This window comes from Schistocerca americana, chromosome 2, assembly GCF_021461395.2.
Source record: "Schistocerca americana isolate TAMUIC-IGC-003095 chromosome 2, iqSchAmer2.1, whole genome shotgun sequence".
Lineage (NCBI taxonomy): Eukaryota > Metazoa > Arthropoda > Insecta > Orthoptera > Acrididae > Schistocerca > Schistocerca americana.
In genome coordinates this window covers 147,632,754-147,652,636 of record NC_060120.1, presented here as the reverse complement: position 1 = coordinate 147,652,636, position 19,883 = coordinate 147,632,754, and the positions used below count along the sequence as shown (strand labels likewise).

Sequence of the window (19,883 nt, the reverse complement as noted above, 5' to 3'; positions counted from 1 at the left end):
ATTGCGGTTTATCGTATCGCGATATTGCTGCTCGTGTTGGTCGAGATCCAATGAGTGTTAGCTGAATATTGAATCAGTGGGTTCAGGAGGGTAATAGGGAACGCCGTACTGGATCCCAACGGCCTCGTATCGCTAGCAGTCGAGATGACAGGCATCTTATCCGCATGGCTGTAACGGATCGTGCAGCTACGTCTCGATCCCTGAGTCAACAGATGGGCTCGTTTGGAAGACAACAACCATCTACACGAACAGTTGGACGACGTTTCCAGTAGCATGGACTATCGGCACGGAGACCATGGCTGCGGTTACCCTTGACGCTGCATCACAGACAGGAGCACCTGCGATGGTGTACTCAACGACAAACCTGGGTGCACGAACGGCAAAACGTCATTTTTTCGGATAAATCCAGGTTCAGTTTACAACATCATGATGGTCGCATCCGTGTTTTGCGACATTGCGGTGAACGCACATTGGAAGCGTGTATTCGTCATCGCCATACTGGCGTATCACCCGGCGTGATGGTATGGTGTGCCATTGGTTACACGTCTCGGTCACCTCTTGTTCGTAGTGACGGCACTTTGAAGAGTGGATGTTTCATTTTAGATGTGTTACGTGCCGTGACTCTACCCTTCATTCTATCCCGGCGAAACCGTACATTTCAACAGGATAATGCACGACCGCATGTTGCAGGTCCTGTACCAGCGTTTCTGGATACAGAAAATGTTCGACTGCTGCCCTGGCCAGCACATTCTCCAGATCTCTCACCAATTGAAAACGTCTGGTCAATGGTGGCCGAGCAACTGGCTCGTAACAATACGCCAGTCAGTACTGGATGAACTGTGGTATCGTGTTGAAGCTGCATGGGCAGCTCTACCTGTACACGCCATCCAAGCTCTGTTTGACTCAATGCCCAGGCGTATCAAGGCCGTTATTACGGCCAGAGGTGGTTGTTCTGGCTACTGATTTCTCAGGATCTATGCACCCAAATTGCGTGAAAATGCAATCACATGTCAGTTCTAGTATAATATATGTGTCTAATGAATACCCGTTTATCATCTGCATTTCTTCTTGGTGTAGCTATTTTAATGGCCAGTAGTGTAGTAAGACATACACCAACATCTTCCCACGTTCCTTCTGTTAATCTACATCTTTGTTTCCTGTTGTGAGATTGGATTTTCACATTAGTTGGATTAGGAAGGAAATGAGGTGCGCAGACTAAGATTATCATGCATCGAAAATGCAAACCTAAAGAATACAATTGTACATTTCTTTAAGAGAGTTGGTTGTATTCGCTAACTTTTAGCAAGAGGCAGAAGCCAACGAACAGGTTAGAAAAGCAAATAGATGTGAGACGATGTGACAAATCTCTCTTAACTGTACACCTTTTTTAGTATAATATTTAATAAAAAATTGATTTCATTTGCTCTATGTAAGTTACTAATAACCATAAATTATTAATTATAAGTAAAGGAAAAGGTATTATATAAGGGGGAGTCAAATGAAAAAGAGGTAGACAGAAAACAGTAAGCATAGAGTCTTGTGTCGTAGGAAGCAAGTGAGAGGAATTTGTTGTGGCTGGTATACTCTTTCTACAACACAAATGCAGACGTAGATTAATATGGTTCTTTATTTACAAGAACTTGGAGTATTTACTTATCATGAAAAGAGTCCATGTGTTGTATTACAAGCTCATCAGTAATAGTCCTCTTGCAGACAGTATTGCTAATCTTGCTATCTCGTCACAGTTGTAGTCCCTATGTATTATCATAGCCTGTAACCTGGTTTGTGAGTGGACTGACAGATGCCAATCAAGAGTGTGAGTTAGTGAGTCAGTGAGGCGAGTGACTCCGGTCAGCGGCGGCGGCCTGAATGCTTGCTGTCAAGAGGGCGTTGCCGGCATGTTGGTTGTGAGTGTGTCTCTGGCCTGTCTCGTGGCAGGCGCGCTTGATCCCGCGCCTACTATCTATCTACGCGCTACATCTTTACCGACCTGTGTGCTGGCGACAACTTACGCCAGTACAGTAAGTAAGCTATTTATTATTTTAAAAGTAATCGCCATATCCATTAATACATTTATCCCACCATGAGACAAGCCAACCAATGCTACTATGGAAAATTGTTTGCGATTGCCTAAGGAACCATCATTGCAACCAGCTGTGCACCACTTAATCTGAAGCAAATCGACAGCCACGAAAGTGTTTCTTTAGGTTCCAAAAATATGGAAATTGCCTAGAGAGAGATGTATTCTTACCCTTTCAATATCCTAATACACTCTACCTCTTCATCTTCTGCTTGTGATGTCGACTTGTATATTTGAACTACTATTGATGGCGTTAGTCTGCTTTCGGTTCTGATGAAAAGAACAACCACACTGAAATGTTCACAGTAAATCACTCTTTGCAGTACACTCTTATTCATAACGAATCCTACCCCAGCCAGACGATTTTATGCTGCTGTTGATATCACTCTACATTTGACTGACCAGAAATTCTTATATTCTATCCATTTCATTTCATTGGCCCTCATTATATCTGGATTGAACTTTTGTATTATTATTTTCAGATTTTCTAACTTTCTTGCCATGTTCAAAATTCCAAAATTGCTTACTCTGTGTTTTCTTTGATTGTTTCATGCTACCCTCAAGGTCACCTTCCATTGGCAGCCCCTCCTGGAGACCGTCCTTATATCCTTGTATGATTGATCGTTGCTGACTCTTCCGTTTCTTGGGAGCAGTTTTTCCCCCCATGGGCGGATGTTGTCCTGAAGCTTCATCCGCTTCTCCTTCCTCTGTTAAAAAGCAGTTATTAGAACGAATTTGACCTCTTAACCAAACGTTTTTGGCAGACATTACTGACAATTTTTATTAAAAAATTAAGTAGTGCTGGGTTTGAACCTAGGACTTAAGAGGTTCTCATTATTCGTCAAGCACGCACTTCCCTGATTTTTTTTTAGTTTTTTTAAGTTTAGACAGCGGGATGGTAAATATGTTTGATATAATTTCAGGAAAATTTATGACTGACCGTTTACCTCATGTTGATAGGAGTAGCTTAGTGGTATTTGATACATGACGCTTAGTGGTATTTTGTTTGGCTTGTTGCAGGGAAGAGCTTCACGTTGACGATCATCGTTGGCTCGTCGCCGCCGCAGATGGCGACGTACAGCAAGGCCATCAAGGTGACCGTGGACGGACCACGGGAGCCCCGCTCCAAGACGCGTGAGTATCACATGTGTAAGTAAAAGCACCAATGGCAATAGTCTACCACTTAAAGACCAATAACTTGTAACAGTGCCGCTAACTAACTACTGTGAACTGCACAAAGATATACCTCCACAATGAGTCACGATTCACGTATGAAAATTTATAGTCTATTTATTCGCAGGGAGACTCCGATCACTGCTTGGCCTGTTTGGCACGTGGTATATCGGTTAACTCCATGTATGTATGTATGTATGTATGTATGTGTGTGTGTGTGTGTGTGTGTGTGTGTGTGTGTGTGTGTGTGTGTGTAGGTGGGTGGGTGGGTGGGTGGATGGAGTGGGGGAGGACAGGAGGGAGTTGCATTAATTACCGCGCAATATACATTTACAAAGGTGTGCCATAAAAACATCTAGGAGGTAGGTGACCGTGAGGAGTAATTTACGTAATCTGCAATTTGCTGATCGCAGACGAAGGCATTGCAATGCAGAGAAAACTAGAAAACGGTATTCCTTCATTTATTAATGCACTGTTTACGCGTTTGGGCGCTAGGCATCATCAGAATTCTTGTTCAGAAAAAGACCAGACGATTACAAAGTTATATGGTTGATTTGCAACGACTACGAGTAGACTGGATTCCTCAAGTCAGCCATCTAACTCTGTTATTCTGTGCTTTTTATCTGAACCAGGCTTCTGATGATGACTAACGCTGAAACGCGTAAACAGTGGATTAATAAACGAAGGAATACTGTTTTCTGGTTGTCTCTGTACTGCAGCTCCTTCATCTGCGATAAGTTCAGCAAATTTCAGACTACGCAAAATATACGTTTATTTTCCTTTGTTAGCAGCGTGTATTTTCTACTCATTATGGTGTACACGAAGTACCAACGAGTGGTTTTTGTCTTGAACTATCCAATAACAGAGACATATGAAGAATATCGTACGAAAGTTTTCGAATGTACACGTTCACAGTCATTCAACAGCACGTAGTTTAGCAAGGAAATTTCAAGAGACTGGATCCTTGTTAGATCAAACAAGATCCACAATAACTAAATGTTTTAAGCTAGAAGAACCTAGAGAAGAGTGGGCTTTGGGGAAAAGTGCGAGACAGTAGTTGCACTATTTTACACGTCTCACTGGGATGTCGGTACCATTCGCTCGTAGAACTGTGCGTCGACTCACACTGCAACGTTACACAGTAACTTCACCGCCTCAAACTGACCCATTCAGAACGCGTGGAGATAACGTATCAAGGAAATGAATGTAAGTGTCATCAATTTTGTGAGTAAAGGAAGACGAGTGATAAGATAGGGAGCAGGGAACAAGGCTGCTGGAGTGAAATTCGGGGCCGCAATTTGAGGACACAGTAAGAACAAGAGATATATTTGACAAAACCAAGATGCAAACACTGCCAACAATTACAGTTACAGACTAGCACTATCATAAACAACCGGTGGGTATACTCATGGTTACAGAATTAATTAAATTAAAAAAATTAGCCTCCATTTAAGCAAACAAGTCTTGGAAGTGTGCAGGATAAGCAGTCTTACGGTCCAAAACTTAAATAAAGACACTATTACATAGAATTAACTTAAAAATTAATGTTAAGAAATAACTTAACTACTGATCTAAAATGAATGAACGAATTTTCAACTAGGCAAAATGATAGCCCCTTAAGAATATCTATACGGTAATACAGTTTATAGCAAGCTAGAAGCTTTCAAACTGTTCAAATGTAAATTATCTTAATAGCAAAAGTCTCTACACAATTGAGCTGCCTGGTTAATAACGAAAGAATCTGCAGCTTATAGAGAAAAGCGTGACAACAAATATCGTGTGATCATTACATAATGCAGTAGACACAAAAGAGTAAACACAAATTAGCACAAATGATAATTAATTGAAACCTTCAGCTGCCGACACGTGTTGTTTATGTACCTCGACGGGTACAGCCGAAAATGTGTGCGCCGACCGGGACTCGAACCCGGGATCTCTAGCTTACTTAGCAGACTCTCTATCCATCTGAGCCACCTAGGACACAGATGAATAGCGCGACTGCAGGGACTTTTCCGTTGCACGCTTCCCGTGAGACCCACACTCCCACTGCAGGGGATCAAGGGTTCGAGTCCCGGTCGGGGCACACATTTTCAACTGCCCCCATCGAGAATATCAGCAACACCTGTCGGCAACTGAGGGTTTCAATTAATTGTCATTTATTCTAGAGAAGCTGCACGGTCATCAATGGCATCTGTTCTTTCGAGAATAGTTACCATCTTCATATATATATATACAGATTAGCACACTATGGACGGTTAGCGTCAACACAGATCGCGCTTCTGAATTTCGTGCGCAAGACCCGACCGGAAACAACAAGCAGCACGCGCTGTACGCTGACAACAGCTTGTATAATACACACAAAACCAGCATCAACATACAATTCACTTAAACAAATCACGGCAACAGTAAAATACAGGATCATCAAGGTGAAAAACACGTACAGATAAGATTCGGCTGCAGGTTTCTTAAATTCGGTATTGCATAATAAGCTGCAGGCACAGTTGATATTAATTCAACCGATAAGACAGCCTGAATCAAATTAACATTCCTAAAGGCTAATATCTGCAGAGCCACTGAGGACTTTGACCTTGTAATGAACGAGAACCTGCACACAGTTGAAACTTCAAAGAATATCGCCCTTGACGGCATAAGGTTTTCAACAAGTTACAACTGCCCACAGGCAGAAAGTGTCATCGCAAAATCCAGCTTAAGTTGACAGTTAACCTTAAGCACGCAAGGAATCCACTGAGAAAACCATAAAAGTAGCAATTCACTCAGATAAGATACTAGTTCGCCGGATATCGCCCACAACCGACAGTAGTCAAGAACTGATAGCAAAATCAACCAGGACTCAAATCAATTAATTCCGCTCGCGATTAACTCATCACTCAAGCGATTTATAAGAAGACGCCTCGAATAAACAGAGTGGCCACACGGAGCAGTCACGGTTTGAAAACGATGCACCAGACAAATAGCTCACAATTGCAAAATTAATCCATGGGGCTGCCATAGTTGTACAAGCCACGCCAAACTCCGGGGGTCTGGTCAGAGCGCGAAAGCGGAACGATTCTCGGACAGAGCCTGTGTTTACTGGTCACAGCAGCCACAATCTCGCTCCTCTCACCACCAGCCATAGGCGCCGCAATGACGACAGCAATGCGGCACAGCAGCGCACCACGCGCCCTGCTGTGTCTCGTGCAAACTCTCTCCGTACTCCTTTTCCCCTTACAGAGCGCCGGGCCCCACGTGTCAAGGGGACGCTCGACAATCAGCACGCCGCAAAGCATGTCTTTTAGACAGAGAAAACTCCACGAAAGGCAGACCATCGCAGGAGGTAGCGAGGTGCCGGGGCTAGCAGTGTATTTAACACTAAATTCTTCTAGAATCTACATATGTAAATGATGCTCTAAGCCCCCCCCCCCCCTATTCTAACTCCGACTTTTGCTGTTGCACAAGGATTTAAAAAAAAATACGCGAACTGACTCTAATCAACCCTGCCAAAGGAGTAGAAGAGAGTTTGGCACCTGCAATAATTTAATTTCATAAATAAGTTAAATAAACGTAGGTTTCATTAACATAATGAGGAATGATAGGGTTGCTCTACCGATTAACAGAATGAAAGTTCTGTCCAAAATAACAATATGATTTATTAAGACTAAACACAAAATAATAAACAAAAACACATGAAACATATACAATACATCAAATTGGCTCAAATTGGATACTCAAACAAACGCTGTGAATGTGAAGTTGTCCCTAAACTCGATTGTGAGGATTATGACGAAGTGATATGTGGAGCCAATTCCTTGCAACTCAAATCTTAAGAGAAAACACATAGCCAACCCAACATTAATCGCTGCTACCCAAGACAGAACAAAGTTAGAAAAAGACGAGCAGGCGCGCTCTGCTGAGCTCTGACTATCACCTAGGAAAATCCCTGTCTGCCGGTGCTGCGGACATACCTTACCAATCTGTCTTCTTAACTGCAAGAACACGATTTGGCGTACCGGAGGCGATGGCTGGTTGCTTCGACGTCCTCGACCGAAAGGCGAGAGCCGACTACCTAGAGCACCCATACAGGCCGAACACACAACATTCCCGCCCCCACGACAGTGGCCGTGGTTAAACGTTCCAATCAGCAACTCGAAAACCGACGGAAAATTCCACTCCATTGCCGGAGCACTACCATTCCACCAATGGAGATTCTTGGCGCCAATTTCTGCGCTGATTTTGCTACGTCACGGAGCTATGCCCTGAGCAAGCCAATCACAGTTACTATTTTGCAGAAAGCGTGGGAATTTTCCCGCCACAACTGCCTGGGTACACAAGTAATTCCCACGCCTCACTGGTAGCCCGCCAGAAACTGTTTTCGCTAAGTTTCTGCGAAGTAACGGAACCTCTAGCCCAGCTGCTACTTCAGGCCCCTCCGGGCGTGTCTTTTGACAATGTCGGCGTCTGGAAAGCATTCACTCGACTCCCTCACACCCTTTCAAAATCAGCCTGTCACCGGACCACCCGGGTGACGAGAGACGCTGCGTGGGTAGTCCGCGTGTGAAGGAATAGCAACTTTCCACCGCATGCAATTAGAGAGGAGAATCGTAAGATAGAAATATGAGAGGGGGCTCATGCCACCTCTCAAGGTCACGGCATAACGAGAAAGAAAATTACGAGGCGTGTTTTTTAAGTAAGTACCGTATTGAAATTAAAAAAAGACCTCCTAAGGTATCTCAATAATTGTATTTTTACATGAAAGCATGTACATTAATCTACTTTTCTACATAATTTCCGTCAATATTGAGCTGCGATCTTGCGCCCATTGACTACCATCTGTTCCTGCACTTGAAGAAACACCTGGGCGGTCAGCGTCTTCAAGACGATGGCGAAGTGATGCAGTGGTTAACAAGTCAGGCGGCAGACTTCTATGAGGAGGGTATTCAAAACCTGGTACAGCGTTATGACAGGTGCCTCAATATTGACGGAAATTATGTAGAAAAGTAGATTAAGGTACAAGGTTTCATGTAAAATTAAAATTATTGAGATATCTTAGCACGTCTTTTTTTAATTTCAAAGCGGTACTTACCTAAAAACCACGACTCGTAGTAAAAAAGTGGCAGAGTGCCTATTGTACTTGCAGGTATCAGGCACTTTTCACATGCATTTTTGCGAATTCTACTATTTCTAGTAAGATACACAATAAACAAACCTCCTCCCTTGGAATACGGGAACGTTATAGAGGACGATGACAGTTCTAACAACGTGCCAAATCCTCGATTCGTTCCCCTCACAAACAGAATAGCAGTAATGCCCGCTTAAAGGGGGAGTGTTTGCTGATTTGTAGTGAAAATGATATTCAGAAAATCGCTGTGTGACTACGAATACGGACAGCTGGAATGCTATTTAAAATTCGAATTGAAAGTGGCATTAATTACGGACGTGATATAATAAATCGAAATAGAGAACATAGCCATTGTTTACACTTTGTCTGCCTCATCCACACTGCATCGTAGCTCATGAATCGTACATCTATCCACAATAAGGTCATCATGGGTACCTGGAATTACAGACCATGCAAGAAGTGGATAGCCTAGAATTAATGAAGCGCCATAATTAAGTGACTGAAAAATGAAGAACTAGGATATTCTGCAAATTTCCATTTAGTAATGAGTTAAAGAATTAGTTTTTGGCGAAACAGTAGTTTGAGGACACAGAACTGGGTCATTAGTATTTTATCTTATGTTTGTTCCAGAACATCATGCAGTGACTATTTCAAAAATTTTGCTTCACAGTATATCCAGCTACCGTGTGCTCACATATGGATTTATTGCAATAGAATCGAGAACAGTAGCTTCATCGGCTTCGACTGTATGAGTTTTATAACGATTACGTGGTTCTTAATTGAAACTTTCCGTTTCCTGAAGCTTTATAACGAGACGAGAAAACACCCGTATAAAAAGTGGGTCCTTGTCAGGATATCGCTCTCTGTTGAGTTCCTCTGCGTGAGCAGCACTCCGCCTACCTTCAACTACAATAAAAGTAATGCTGAAGATGTTTATAACAAGGACTGCGTTTCCTTTGCATAGCTTACCGCTGAAAAGTGCTGCAAGACATTTACCAATATTATTAATATGAAAAAAATTATTGCAGTTTCTGTTCAGGTAACTTACATTTTGCATAGAGGAATAGGATTTCTATTTCTCATCGTTGGGGTTCATTATAGTTACGAAACCTTCAATTGGAGACGGTTGGCTGAATGATCGCTAAGCGCTTTCCTTGCGTTTCCATTTGTCTACTATAAACTCCAGCAAGTGGATGACTTATGTTACTCCGTGTCCCAGCCCTATGTACCAGTATAGGAGAGTCAAATTTGAATTTGTATTACGTTTTTAATAAAGTTAACTGTACAGTGTGATACAATTTTGAACAGGTCTTGAGGAGGTGAAGAGGGAATAAAATATTTAGGGTGCTACTTAAAAAAGATGTATTGATGTTCATATCATAGTAATGAAGCAAGTTACGAAAAAGGCAATCATTCTGATCAGTGTCCGCCTATAAGATGAAATATCTGCTTGACACACTACGGGAATTGAAATTAAAGAACCGTATTTCTAAACCCTGTAAGTGATTCCGATTCCGACACATAACTGTGAAATTTAACTCAAAGAAATCTACAACGTTGCTCTGTATGGTACAAAAACGCGGAGTCTTGCGACGTCACCCTCGTGCTAGGCCACGCTTCAAACACCAATGTGTCGACACATGCAAAAAGAAAAAAAGAAGAAAAAGAAGAACGACACAGTTCAAAAATTCACGTGAGCTGTAAGGTTGGTTAATGATGTCACATTGGCACCAAATTTCACCACAATTCTGTCCAACTAAACCATGCACGTGCCACACAATGGGATGGTCGACACCCCCCCCCCCCCCTCTTAGCAACACTTCATCCCTTCTCTTGACGCCTCAGCGACGGACGTCAGAACCGCGACTGTCAGCGTTGAAATCGTGCGGTTTTCTTGTGGGTGGCCAAGGAAAACATTTCAGACATACCGAAGATCAGAGTCGACAGACACGAAGACGTGTCAGGAGGTATCGCAAAGGGCTTCGACACTGCTATCCCCTCCCCTCTGACCGTTTCAGCCCTACTTTAAGGACATATTGGGGCTGCAACCTTACTGAACGAGATTTGACCCCTTAGGAGAGTAGCGCGATCGCAATTTTTGCTCTGCTGTACAACTTGTAATCACTAGGTACTGTTAAAAACTATTCATGGAAATCTGAACGTGATCCGAAGCAGTAAAGGTTCATACGCTTTTTCGTCACTCCTTTTTCGCGCTCTCCTTTGGCGTGATCGAGGAGGGAAGGGCGAGGGGAAGGGTTGCATTATTAAGATTAGCATGAATAAAACGATAAAGGGTTCCCTGTGGCGTGAGCGGTAGGCAACCCTTTCGACACGCCTCAGGTGTTGTGTGCCTGTCTTTAGGCGGTAGAGGAGATGCAAGGTAGAATATGTGTTGACGTTTCTCACAGGTACTTATATAGTGTTCAACTAAGGTGTGTGGGTGGCACCGAAGGTGTTACCATCCTGAGGGTCTTAGAGGGACCCTTTCCTGTTTGATTCACGCACATCATAATGTTGCATTCCCCACTTCAGTGATCAGATCATGGTAAGGAGTGAAAAAGGAGGGGTGGAAAAGCGTGAAAACATATTTCTACTGCTGATCACGTTCAGATTTCGCTGAATACACGGTAAAACACACAAATTTAAATGCTATCAATTCGACTGAATACCTAGGAATTACTACTACGAACAAGGAAAACATGTTGGAACGATCACGCCGGTAATATTGTGAGGAAGGCAAACCAAAGAACTCTTTATTGGCAGAACCCCTGGAAGACTCAGCAGGTCCATTAAAGAGACTGCTTTCACTAAGCTTGTCCACCCTCTTCTAGGTTCTAAGGTAGGGTGTGGCATCCGCATCAGATGTGACTGACAGAGAGCATCGAGAAAGTTAAAATAGAGGAGAGGATGCCACCTACATGACTTGGGGTGTCCATCATTAAAACGATGCCTTTTTAACCGCGACGAGGTCTTTTCAGGAACCTTCAGTCACCAGCTTTGTCCTCTGATTGTAAAAATGTTTTAGTATTGCCAACCCACATAGGGAGAAATGGTCATCATAATAAAGTAAAAAAGGGGGGGGGGGCAGAGCTCATACTGAAAGATTAAAATGTTCATTCTTCCCACATGCTGTTAGAGAATGGAACGGTAGAGATACAGGCTGACGGTGATTCGAAGAAACCTCTACTAGGCTCCTAAGTGTGATCTACAGAGTGGTCATGTAGATTTAGGCGGTATTACGACCCTCCCGTCGTGTGATATGTGCATGGTTGTTCAAATGGCTCTGAGCACTATGGGACTTAACTTCTGAGGTCATCAGTCCCCTAGAACTTAGAACTACTTAAACCTAACTAACCTAAGGACATCACACACATCCATGCCCGAGGAAGGATTCGAACCTGCGATCGTAGCGGTCGCGCGGTTCCAGACTAAAGCGCCTAGAACCGCTCGGCCACCCCGGCCGGCTGTGAGTGGTGGCATTGGTCAGAATTGTGTTGAAATTTGGTGCCAGTGTGACATCCTTAGCCCAAGTACCTTACAGTTCACATGGACTTCTGAGCCGTGGCCTCTTCTTTTTATTTATTTATTTATTTTTTAAATGTGTAGACAATGAGCTGTTTGAAGCTTCGCCGAGCCTGAGGGTGATGCCGCAAGGCGCCACACTTTTGCCCATTACAGAGAAAGATTGTAAACAACTCCGAACCAAATTTCAATATTATGTGTCGGAATGGAAGACAGTTACGGGGTTTCAAAAATGTGGTACATGTTGCGCAGTGGGTCCACGCGCCTATACTCTAACACCTGACCTGGTGCCCAACGGAAAATTATCTGTAATGGTTTGCTCTTGGCACATGTACTTGCAGATACTACTCAACCTAAAAACATACAACTTGTGATATATTTAATTAATAGTCTGCAAATGATGTAAATACTGATGTAATGTTGTACAGTATACCTCAGTCACCAACAGAAATATCTGTCCTTATACCCTTTACATCCGATGTATCTTGAGACAATGAAATATCTCGAAAATGGGACATCGTTTGAAAAAAATTTTCAAGATGACAAGTTAATACTAGTAAAGGGCACATCTGTCTTTTCTTCAGTTGGCGATCTCTTAATCATCCCTCCTGGGTGTGCGGGGTCAACTTTGTAGTTTCAAGAGGCAGACCCGCAGTTTTGTTGCATACTTGGGTTCTGCGCCAAAATATATGCACGGTTTACTCAAATAATTGTTTTCTGTTCTTGTTAGATGACGCTGTAATCAAAAATATCAATTGTACCTATATTTGCAATTAAGAATCGACGAATTTGATTCTACGTTTAATTTACGATGAAATGTAAACTTTTGTTTTATGCAAATAGGCATTTGTGTTTGAAGTTTATTTTGATGTCACCAATTTGATTGCACAGCGAAATATGTTTCGCCTTTTCACTGACTGGTTAGAAACTACGTGTAGTGTACTTCAGAGACAATGAGGCGGATGTAGTCGCTTACTGTTCCCGTCGAGCCGGCTGCTGTGGCCGAGAGATTCTAGGCGCCTCAGTCTGGAACCGTGCGGCTGCTACGGTCGCAGGTTCGAATACTGCCTCGGGCATGGATGTGTATGATGTCCTTAGGTTAGTTAGGTTTAAGTAGTTCTAGGGGACTGATGACCTCAGATGTTGAGTCCCATAGTGCTCAGAGCCATTTGAACCATTTGTTCCCGTCGGGATGCTTGATTTCGGTGAGTCCCAGTGCCTCTCACCATTGGGGTGCCTGATTTCGCTGAGTATTCATTATCGCTTCATGGATATTTTACCTTAATACAGTGGTTGTGGCTTGTACTCCACTGATAGCCGCGTAGGGGTCAGTGCAAGAGTTGCGGTGGTTCGATGGAAACACACTTAGAAATAAGTCTCCTTGATGACAGGGTTCGAGGGCGCCCACTGAAGTTAAGGATTCCAATGCTTTTGTGACTCACCATGATCAACACCGTAAGGATGAGAAAACTGCGTTACTATACAAGTTGCCGGAAACGATAATGTCTAACGATGTTATTTGTACTGTACAGTCACATTTGCAACTACAAGTAATGTTTGAACATCAGCATCAACCTTTAGAACATAAAGATTTAAAATTAAATGACAAATGAAAATTAGAATCAAAAGGGTGGGATCTTAACTGCAAAACCTGGCACACTTGTTATTTGTCGATTACACGCCATGTGCCACGAATGGGAAACAATGGTCTGAGTAAACTGTACGCATTTTTTGGGTGTAGAATCCATTTATGCAATAAAAATGGGGGATGCCATTATAAAATACAAAGTTGATGCCGCCAGTGCTGGAGAGGTGGTTAGGAGACGGCCATGCATAGCAGACAGATGGTCCCTTTACTAGCATTAACTTTGCTTCTAGAACATCTTTCCGTTTGATTCGTCATTATCTAGGTATTTAGCTGTCTTATAACAAACACCCTGTATGTGTGTGTGTGTGTGTGTGTGTGTGTGTGTGTGTGTGTGTGTGTGTGTGTGTGTGTATCCTCTGTCATCAACAGTATTTCTCGTTGTGGGAACTATGAGTGGAGCACAAAGGCAAGAAAAAACCACCTCTACGAAAGATTTAAAGTGATTAATATTACTACAGAAAGAAGTTAGATACATAGGTGCATATATGTTCAACAGCTTGTGGGAGCATGTTAAGTAATGTGGTGCAGTTAAAGAAAAAATATTAAGAACATTTTTAATTTTTGTCTTCTTTGTGTGTGTCAGATACAACTACGTGGACTCATGGAATACGGGGAACATAATGTAGTTGGCGCTAGAATTGGAAGTGCATGCATTAGCAGAGTTTTCTATTTTCTGAAGTTCAAAATAATTGAAAAGCCACGATCACTTCAATCGATTATTAGATGACCGGTTTCAGCACTCTGAAGGTGCCATCATCAGATATGAAACGTGGATTAACATTTATAAAACCATATGGACATCATGGCATATGAGGCAGACCATCTGATAAAATCATTGTCACAACCAATAAAAATATAAAAAAACTACTCTCACGGTCGCTCTTTCCATAAAATATGAAACTGAAGTCACCAGTGCTCGCCTAACACCGGTCGGCATCATTGAGTGATGATGCCGACCGGTGTCAGGCAGTGGTGACTTAAGTTTTATATTTTATGGAAAGAGCGACCGTGAGAGTAGTTTATTTTTTTTTGGTTGTGACAATTATTTTATCAGATGGTCTGCCTCATATGCCATGATGTCCATATGGTTTTATAAATGTTAATCCACGTTTCATATCTGATGATGGCACCTTCAGAGTGCTGAAACCCGTCATCTAATAAACGATTGAAGCGATCGTCGCTTTTCAATTATTTTAAAAACAGAGTGATCGCCCCACGACGCACCATGTGTTCACTGCAAAATTTCTGAATTTCAGTTGTAAATTGACAGGTGCACAGTTGTAAATAAACTTAGCTCTCTCGAGTACGAGGATTGATGTATGTGGCTGATGGTAGTGTTTTGTGTTTGGCAGGCCACCAGCAGTTCCACCCCTTCCACTTCGGACCCCGGCCATTCCACTTCGGCAGCCCGCTGGACGGGCAAAGGGTGCACGACCCGCTCGTCGGCTCTCTGCCCTTCAAGCTGTCGGGTGAGTCTCGCTACAACTACAGCTACTGTTGTGGTGTTACACCATGTATAATTTTTCGCCGTTGGGATCCGCAAAATAAAAACACAGTCAGTACCCAGTCTCAATCTGTCATTCACTGTAGTGCCAGAGGCGCTCTCTGTATCTGCATCTACATAAAAACATCGCAAGCCATTGTACAACGCGAGCCAGAGGAAAACGTTATCCCGTGTTAGCGACCTTCTCTCCTATTCCAGCACATAATGAGTGACAGTCTACGTATATGGCTCTGTATGTGCCTCAAACCCTCTTGTGCTCATGATACACACACGAGACATACAGGTCGGGCAGAATGGACTGGTCCGAAAAACATCTGTGATATTTAAGACTTCTTACTTCATACGCACCCAGGAGCAGAATGTGTAAGTTTGTTTGCGTATCTGAAGGTGCGTGCTTTATTAATCCCGCCCTATACTTTCATGGCACACAATGGTCACACGGTCTTTCTCGAGCACAGGCTCTCTGAATATACCCAATTTCTCAAGAACTAGGCCAGTTTTGTTTCCAAAGGTTCCCGGTGAAGTTTCCCGAGCATATCTTTTACCGATCTCTTTTTCATTTTTGAGTATGAAAGCTTGCCTTAGAGAAAAGCGTGCCGCAGTATAATACTTGGTGCTTTTCCATAATGATACAACGTCTGACACAGCGACAACATTTGTGGTTAATCTAGCAACGCAGTGTAGGGTCTGTAGCTTGTGGATCCAGGCGAGGACATTCCGGAACATGCGCACAGACAGAGGCTTGGGGCTGCCTTTGAGGTTTCTGTAGATTTAGCGAAGAGAGCTCGTGTTCGTGATTTACACGGTCGGTAATGCACGCAGGATTACGCGGCCGCGGTGCGACTGTCCCTTCATTCGGTTGCCTGGGTGCTTTGCGACTGTCACATATCAGCAGAAGCGTGAGCGCCCGCTGACAGTTGAGTAGGGAATATCTCGTGCCGCGTTTATACAACCGCCGCTTGCTGTAACCTGGGTATTGTGTAAGAGGAAGCTGAGCGGCCTAGATTTTGTTTCGTGGGGTTTGATACACAAGATGCTTTTGCCTTTGACATCGAATTCATGATTATACAGTAAACGCGATGATACTCAAAATGATTTTCCGGAATTCGTGTGCATGGTGCTTGTCGGATTCGATACTTATAATGAAGAGTGAAGGATTTGTAAGATTAAATGTAGTGGTGCTAGAAATTTTAAGCTAGGAAAGACGTTTTTCGTTTACATGGGTACGGTATGCTGATTCTGTAATTGTCTCTTTGATGTAAGTGAAAAAAAACACAACATAGCCAGACATCTTTTTGTCACGGCACATTATCGAGGCTTTGCTCCGTCATCAGGCGCCAGTCCCGCTGCCAAGCTCAGGCGAATTACGCCTGGGAAACCAACGATGTCGAAAACTCTGCAGTGCTGTGCATATTCGTTGTGTACGTTCCTTGAGTACTCTGCATTTCATCTTCATACGTTCGCTATTTACAAACATTCTATCGGAACTCCCACTTGATGACTGAGCAAAGACTCCGAAACTCTTGGAAAATTAAACGGAATTGAAAGTTTAGTGACTGGTTACGCTCTGTTTTTTATGTTTACTAGCTAACCTGGCAGTGCTTTCCAGTTGCTAACTATGTATGGAAATTTGATATCTCCTTTTCCTTCTCTCACTTTCCATCTCCTCCTTCCTCCTTTCTTTGTCCATTTGTTCCTCCTCCTCACGACTCTCTCTCTCTCTCTCTCTCTCTCTCTCTCTCTCTCTCTCTCTCTCCATCTCCTCTGCCCTTTCTCTCCATCTTCTTTCCCCCCCCCCCCTCTCTCTCTCTCTCTCTCTCTCTCTCTCTCAAGCTCCTCCTTCCCCCTATCTATGTCCAATTCAATTCTTCCCCCCTCCCTCCCCCCCTCTCTCCCACTCTCTGTCCGTCTCATCCTCCGTTCTCTCTCTTACTGCTAACGAAACCTTGACTGGAAATTGACGTTGCTTAAAATGAAGGGCTAAATCGGTTGGGATCATTCGTATACTGGGTAAGAGAAAGTCCTCTTGAGCTGTTGGGGCTGTGAGGATGCAGCTTTACTGACAGCATTTCGCGTGGTTTTAACCTGCGATCGGTTAAGATTACAAAGTTGAGGACGATTGACATTCCGTAATAGTATTATAATCATAACTCGATCAGCCAAAAGTATAATTTTCTTGTTTTGCTTTAGAAACCACAGGAAAGAAGAAAGAAAATCGCCGCATCGTTGTGTATACAGAGTTTTTTTAAATTATATATATGAAGGGGTTTGTCGAAATTGAGATATTCACGCTATGACATTCTTAACGATGCCCTCCTCATCTTACACTGAAGAAGTTGCATCTTTCTCCAACAGGTATCAGGTGGTGACGTAGTGTAGTTCTATACTGTGCCACCTGGTGTCATTTTCAAAAGATACATAGTCACAAGCTACTTCAAAATGGTTGAATGCTCACGTACATCTGAAGGTGCTTCGCACATTCTAGGCACATATGGCAGTGACAGTAGTGTAAATGAGGCTTGTGATCCTTATGACGGTGATGAGTCTTGGTGTCCATCAAGTAACAGTACTAGCAAAGAAAATGTTTCGGTAAGTATACAAAAATATTTTTTACTGGTGATCATTGCTGAGTGGTTTGTGGCTTTGTTTCTCGTAACATTGCACTCACAGTTGGTCGTCGTCTTTTGTGTTGATGAGAAACCTTTAGAGCCTAATTATAATGACCACTGATTGTAATAATAATATTGTTTTCATGGCTACAAACTTGTAAGAATATTTTTATTATCAGTTCCACTTCAGCGGCATCCATTAATTTGTGTGGCTTGTGACTATATCTCAGGTAAGTTCTGTGACTATATTTCTATTCATATTACAGCTTGAAATAAGTAGAGCAAATGAACTATCACCCCAAATCCAAGCTCCTCAAGAAAAAGAAAGCGTAATATTGATCAGTGGAAGAAAATTAAGACCAAACGTCGATCTAACGCGGGTCCGCAGTTTGTGTCTTCTAAAAGCAACAAGACTGTTGAGGCAGCATCTTTGGGAAGTCCGTGTAATTGTTCATATAAGTGCTATAGGAAACTAACCGGAGAAGAAGAAAATATTTTCCACTCGTTTTGGGACATAAGAAACTTTAACACCCAGAATACTTACCTTATGTGTTCTATAAAAATGGTACCAAGAGAACGAAGGTTCCTTTCACCTTTTGTAACACAAATGGACAAACTATCACAAATTTAATTTACTTTGTTCTGCTACACATTTCTTTCTTTCACAGCCATCCAAAAAAGACTACAAAGCAAATTTCATCTAGAGCTGTGACATTTTCATAGAGTGTGAAAGTAAATGGAATGGAAGTCATGATATGAAAGCAAGCTTTCCTCAGGTTTCATGGCTTACAGAACCACACAAGAAGAGTGAGGAATTTGCGACAGCAAATGAAGGTGGGTCGCACAGTTCCAAAAGAAGATGAAAGAGGTTTGCATATTACATTTTACTATAAGATATCCATTTTAACCGAATAAAATAATGTTGAAGTATAATAATAACAGGAAGTAATGTATCAACTCATGTGTTCTTTTCTTTCAGGCAAACATGGCAATCAGGCACATAAATTTCAAGACGAAGCCGTGAAAGGTGTCAGAGACTTCCTCAATGCTATACCAAAATATAACAGTCACTATAGCAGGCAGCAGAACCTCAAAATAGTATATTTTGGATGTTACCTTACAATTGCATCTTTATTGCGGGACAAATACTCCGAATACTGCAAGCAAACGGGTGTCCCTACTGTCTCACTAAGCAAATTCAGAGCAATGTTTCTGTTCTAATTTAATACAGGCTTCAAACTGCCGAAAAGCGACACATGTTCAACATGTGATGCCTTTATAACAGCAACGAGTAGCCCAGAATTATGTACAGAATAAATTACACAAAGGAAAGAACAACATGAGTTGCATTTAAGAAAGACTGATAGCGGGCAAAATATGACCGTGTGTTTAACTTTTCTGGCTAAAGAGAATGTGAAAGAGAACCACGTAATAGCAATGGACATGCAACAAACGTTCTCACTCCAAAAGTAACAGCTGGTCCAGCATTCTACAAGAGAAAAATATGGACATATAACCACGGTATCCACGATTGAGGGTAAAATAAGGGATACATGTTTCTGTAGAGTGAGAAGGATGGAGGAAGGGGTTCAGATGAAGTTGGGAGCTGTTTATTAAAATACTTGGAGATAACTAACACTCAAGCCAAATGTCTCCACATAATCACAGATAACTGTAAGGGCCAGGCAAAGAATTGGTCTCTTATTGCCCTGGAAAGGACTCTCGTTGCCACGAAAAGATTTGAATCTGTGCAGCATTATTTTCCCGTGGTAGGTCATACTAGACTTCCTTGTTATCGTGATTTTGGCTGCATTAAAATTTATGCGAGAAACAGACGTTCAATAGTATACACGCCAGATGAAAGGGCAGAAGTAGTCAAATCTGCTAGTCCAAAAAATTTCATTGTGACGAAAATGCACAGACAAGATTTCAGAATCTTGGGCGTTCTGAAGTCATTGATCTCCATACCCACAATATTCAGATCTGGAGATCCCATTCGTTTTAGTGAAGTTTGAGTATAAAGATCCCTTCACGCTATGTGTGAAGCACTGCAACTCAGATATAGGAACCTTCAAGTCAGTGGATCTACGTAGCAAGAGGAAAGGAAGACCTGCTGAACCAAATACTTCAGCTGCCAATAAAATATAGAAAGCCACTTCAAATTAATCAGAAAAGGATTGATCACGCACTGTCTCTTATGGCATACATACCCGCAGCATTTCAAAGCTTTT

At 42.5% G+C, this 19,883-nt stretch overlaps 1 protein-coding gene across 1 annotated transcript in view; it reads left to right on the top strand.

The window, feature by feature from the left end:
- The window catches only part of LOC124593843 (runt-related transcription factor 3-like), a 210,044-nt gene extending 191,368 nt beyond the window's left edge, over nt 1-18,676 (top strand). Inside the window, exons 2-5 of the mRNA XM_047132191.1 lie at nt 3,101-3,214; nt 14,892-15,008; nt 17,529-17,632; nt 18,632-18,676. Of these exons, the coding sequence (XP_046988147.1) occupies nt 3,101-3,214; nt 14,892-15,008; nt 17,529-17,632; nt 18,632-18,676 (380 nt within the window). The remainder of the gene's footprint in view (nt 1-3,100; nt 3,215-14,891; nt 15,009-17,528; nt 17,633-18,631) is intronic.
- Nucleotides 18,677-19,883: the final 1,207 nt, after the last annotated feature.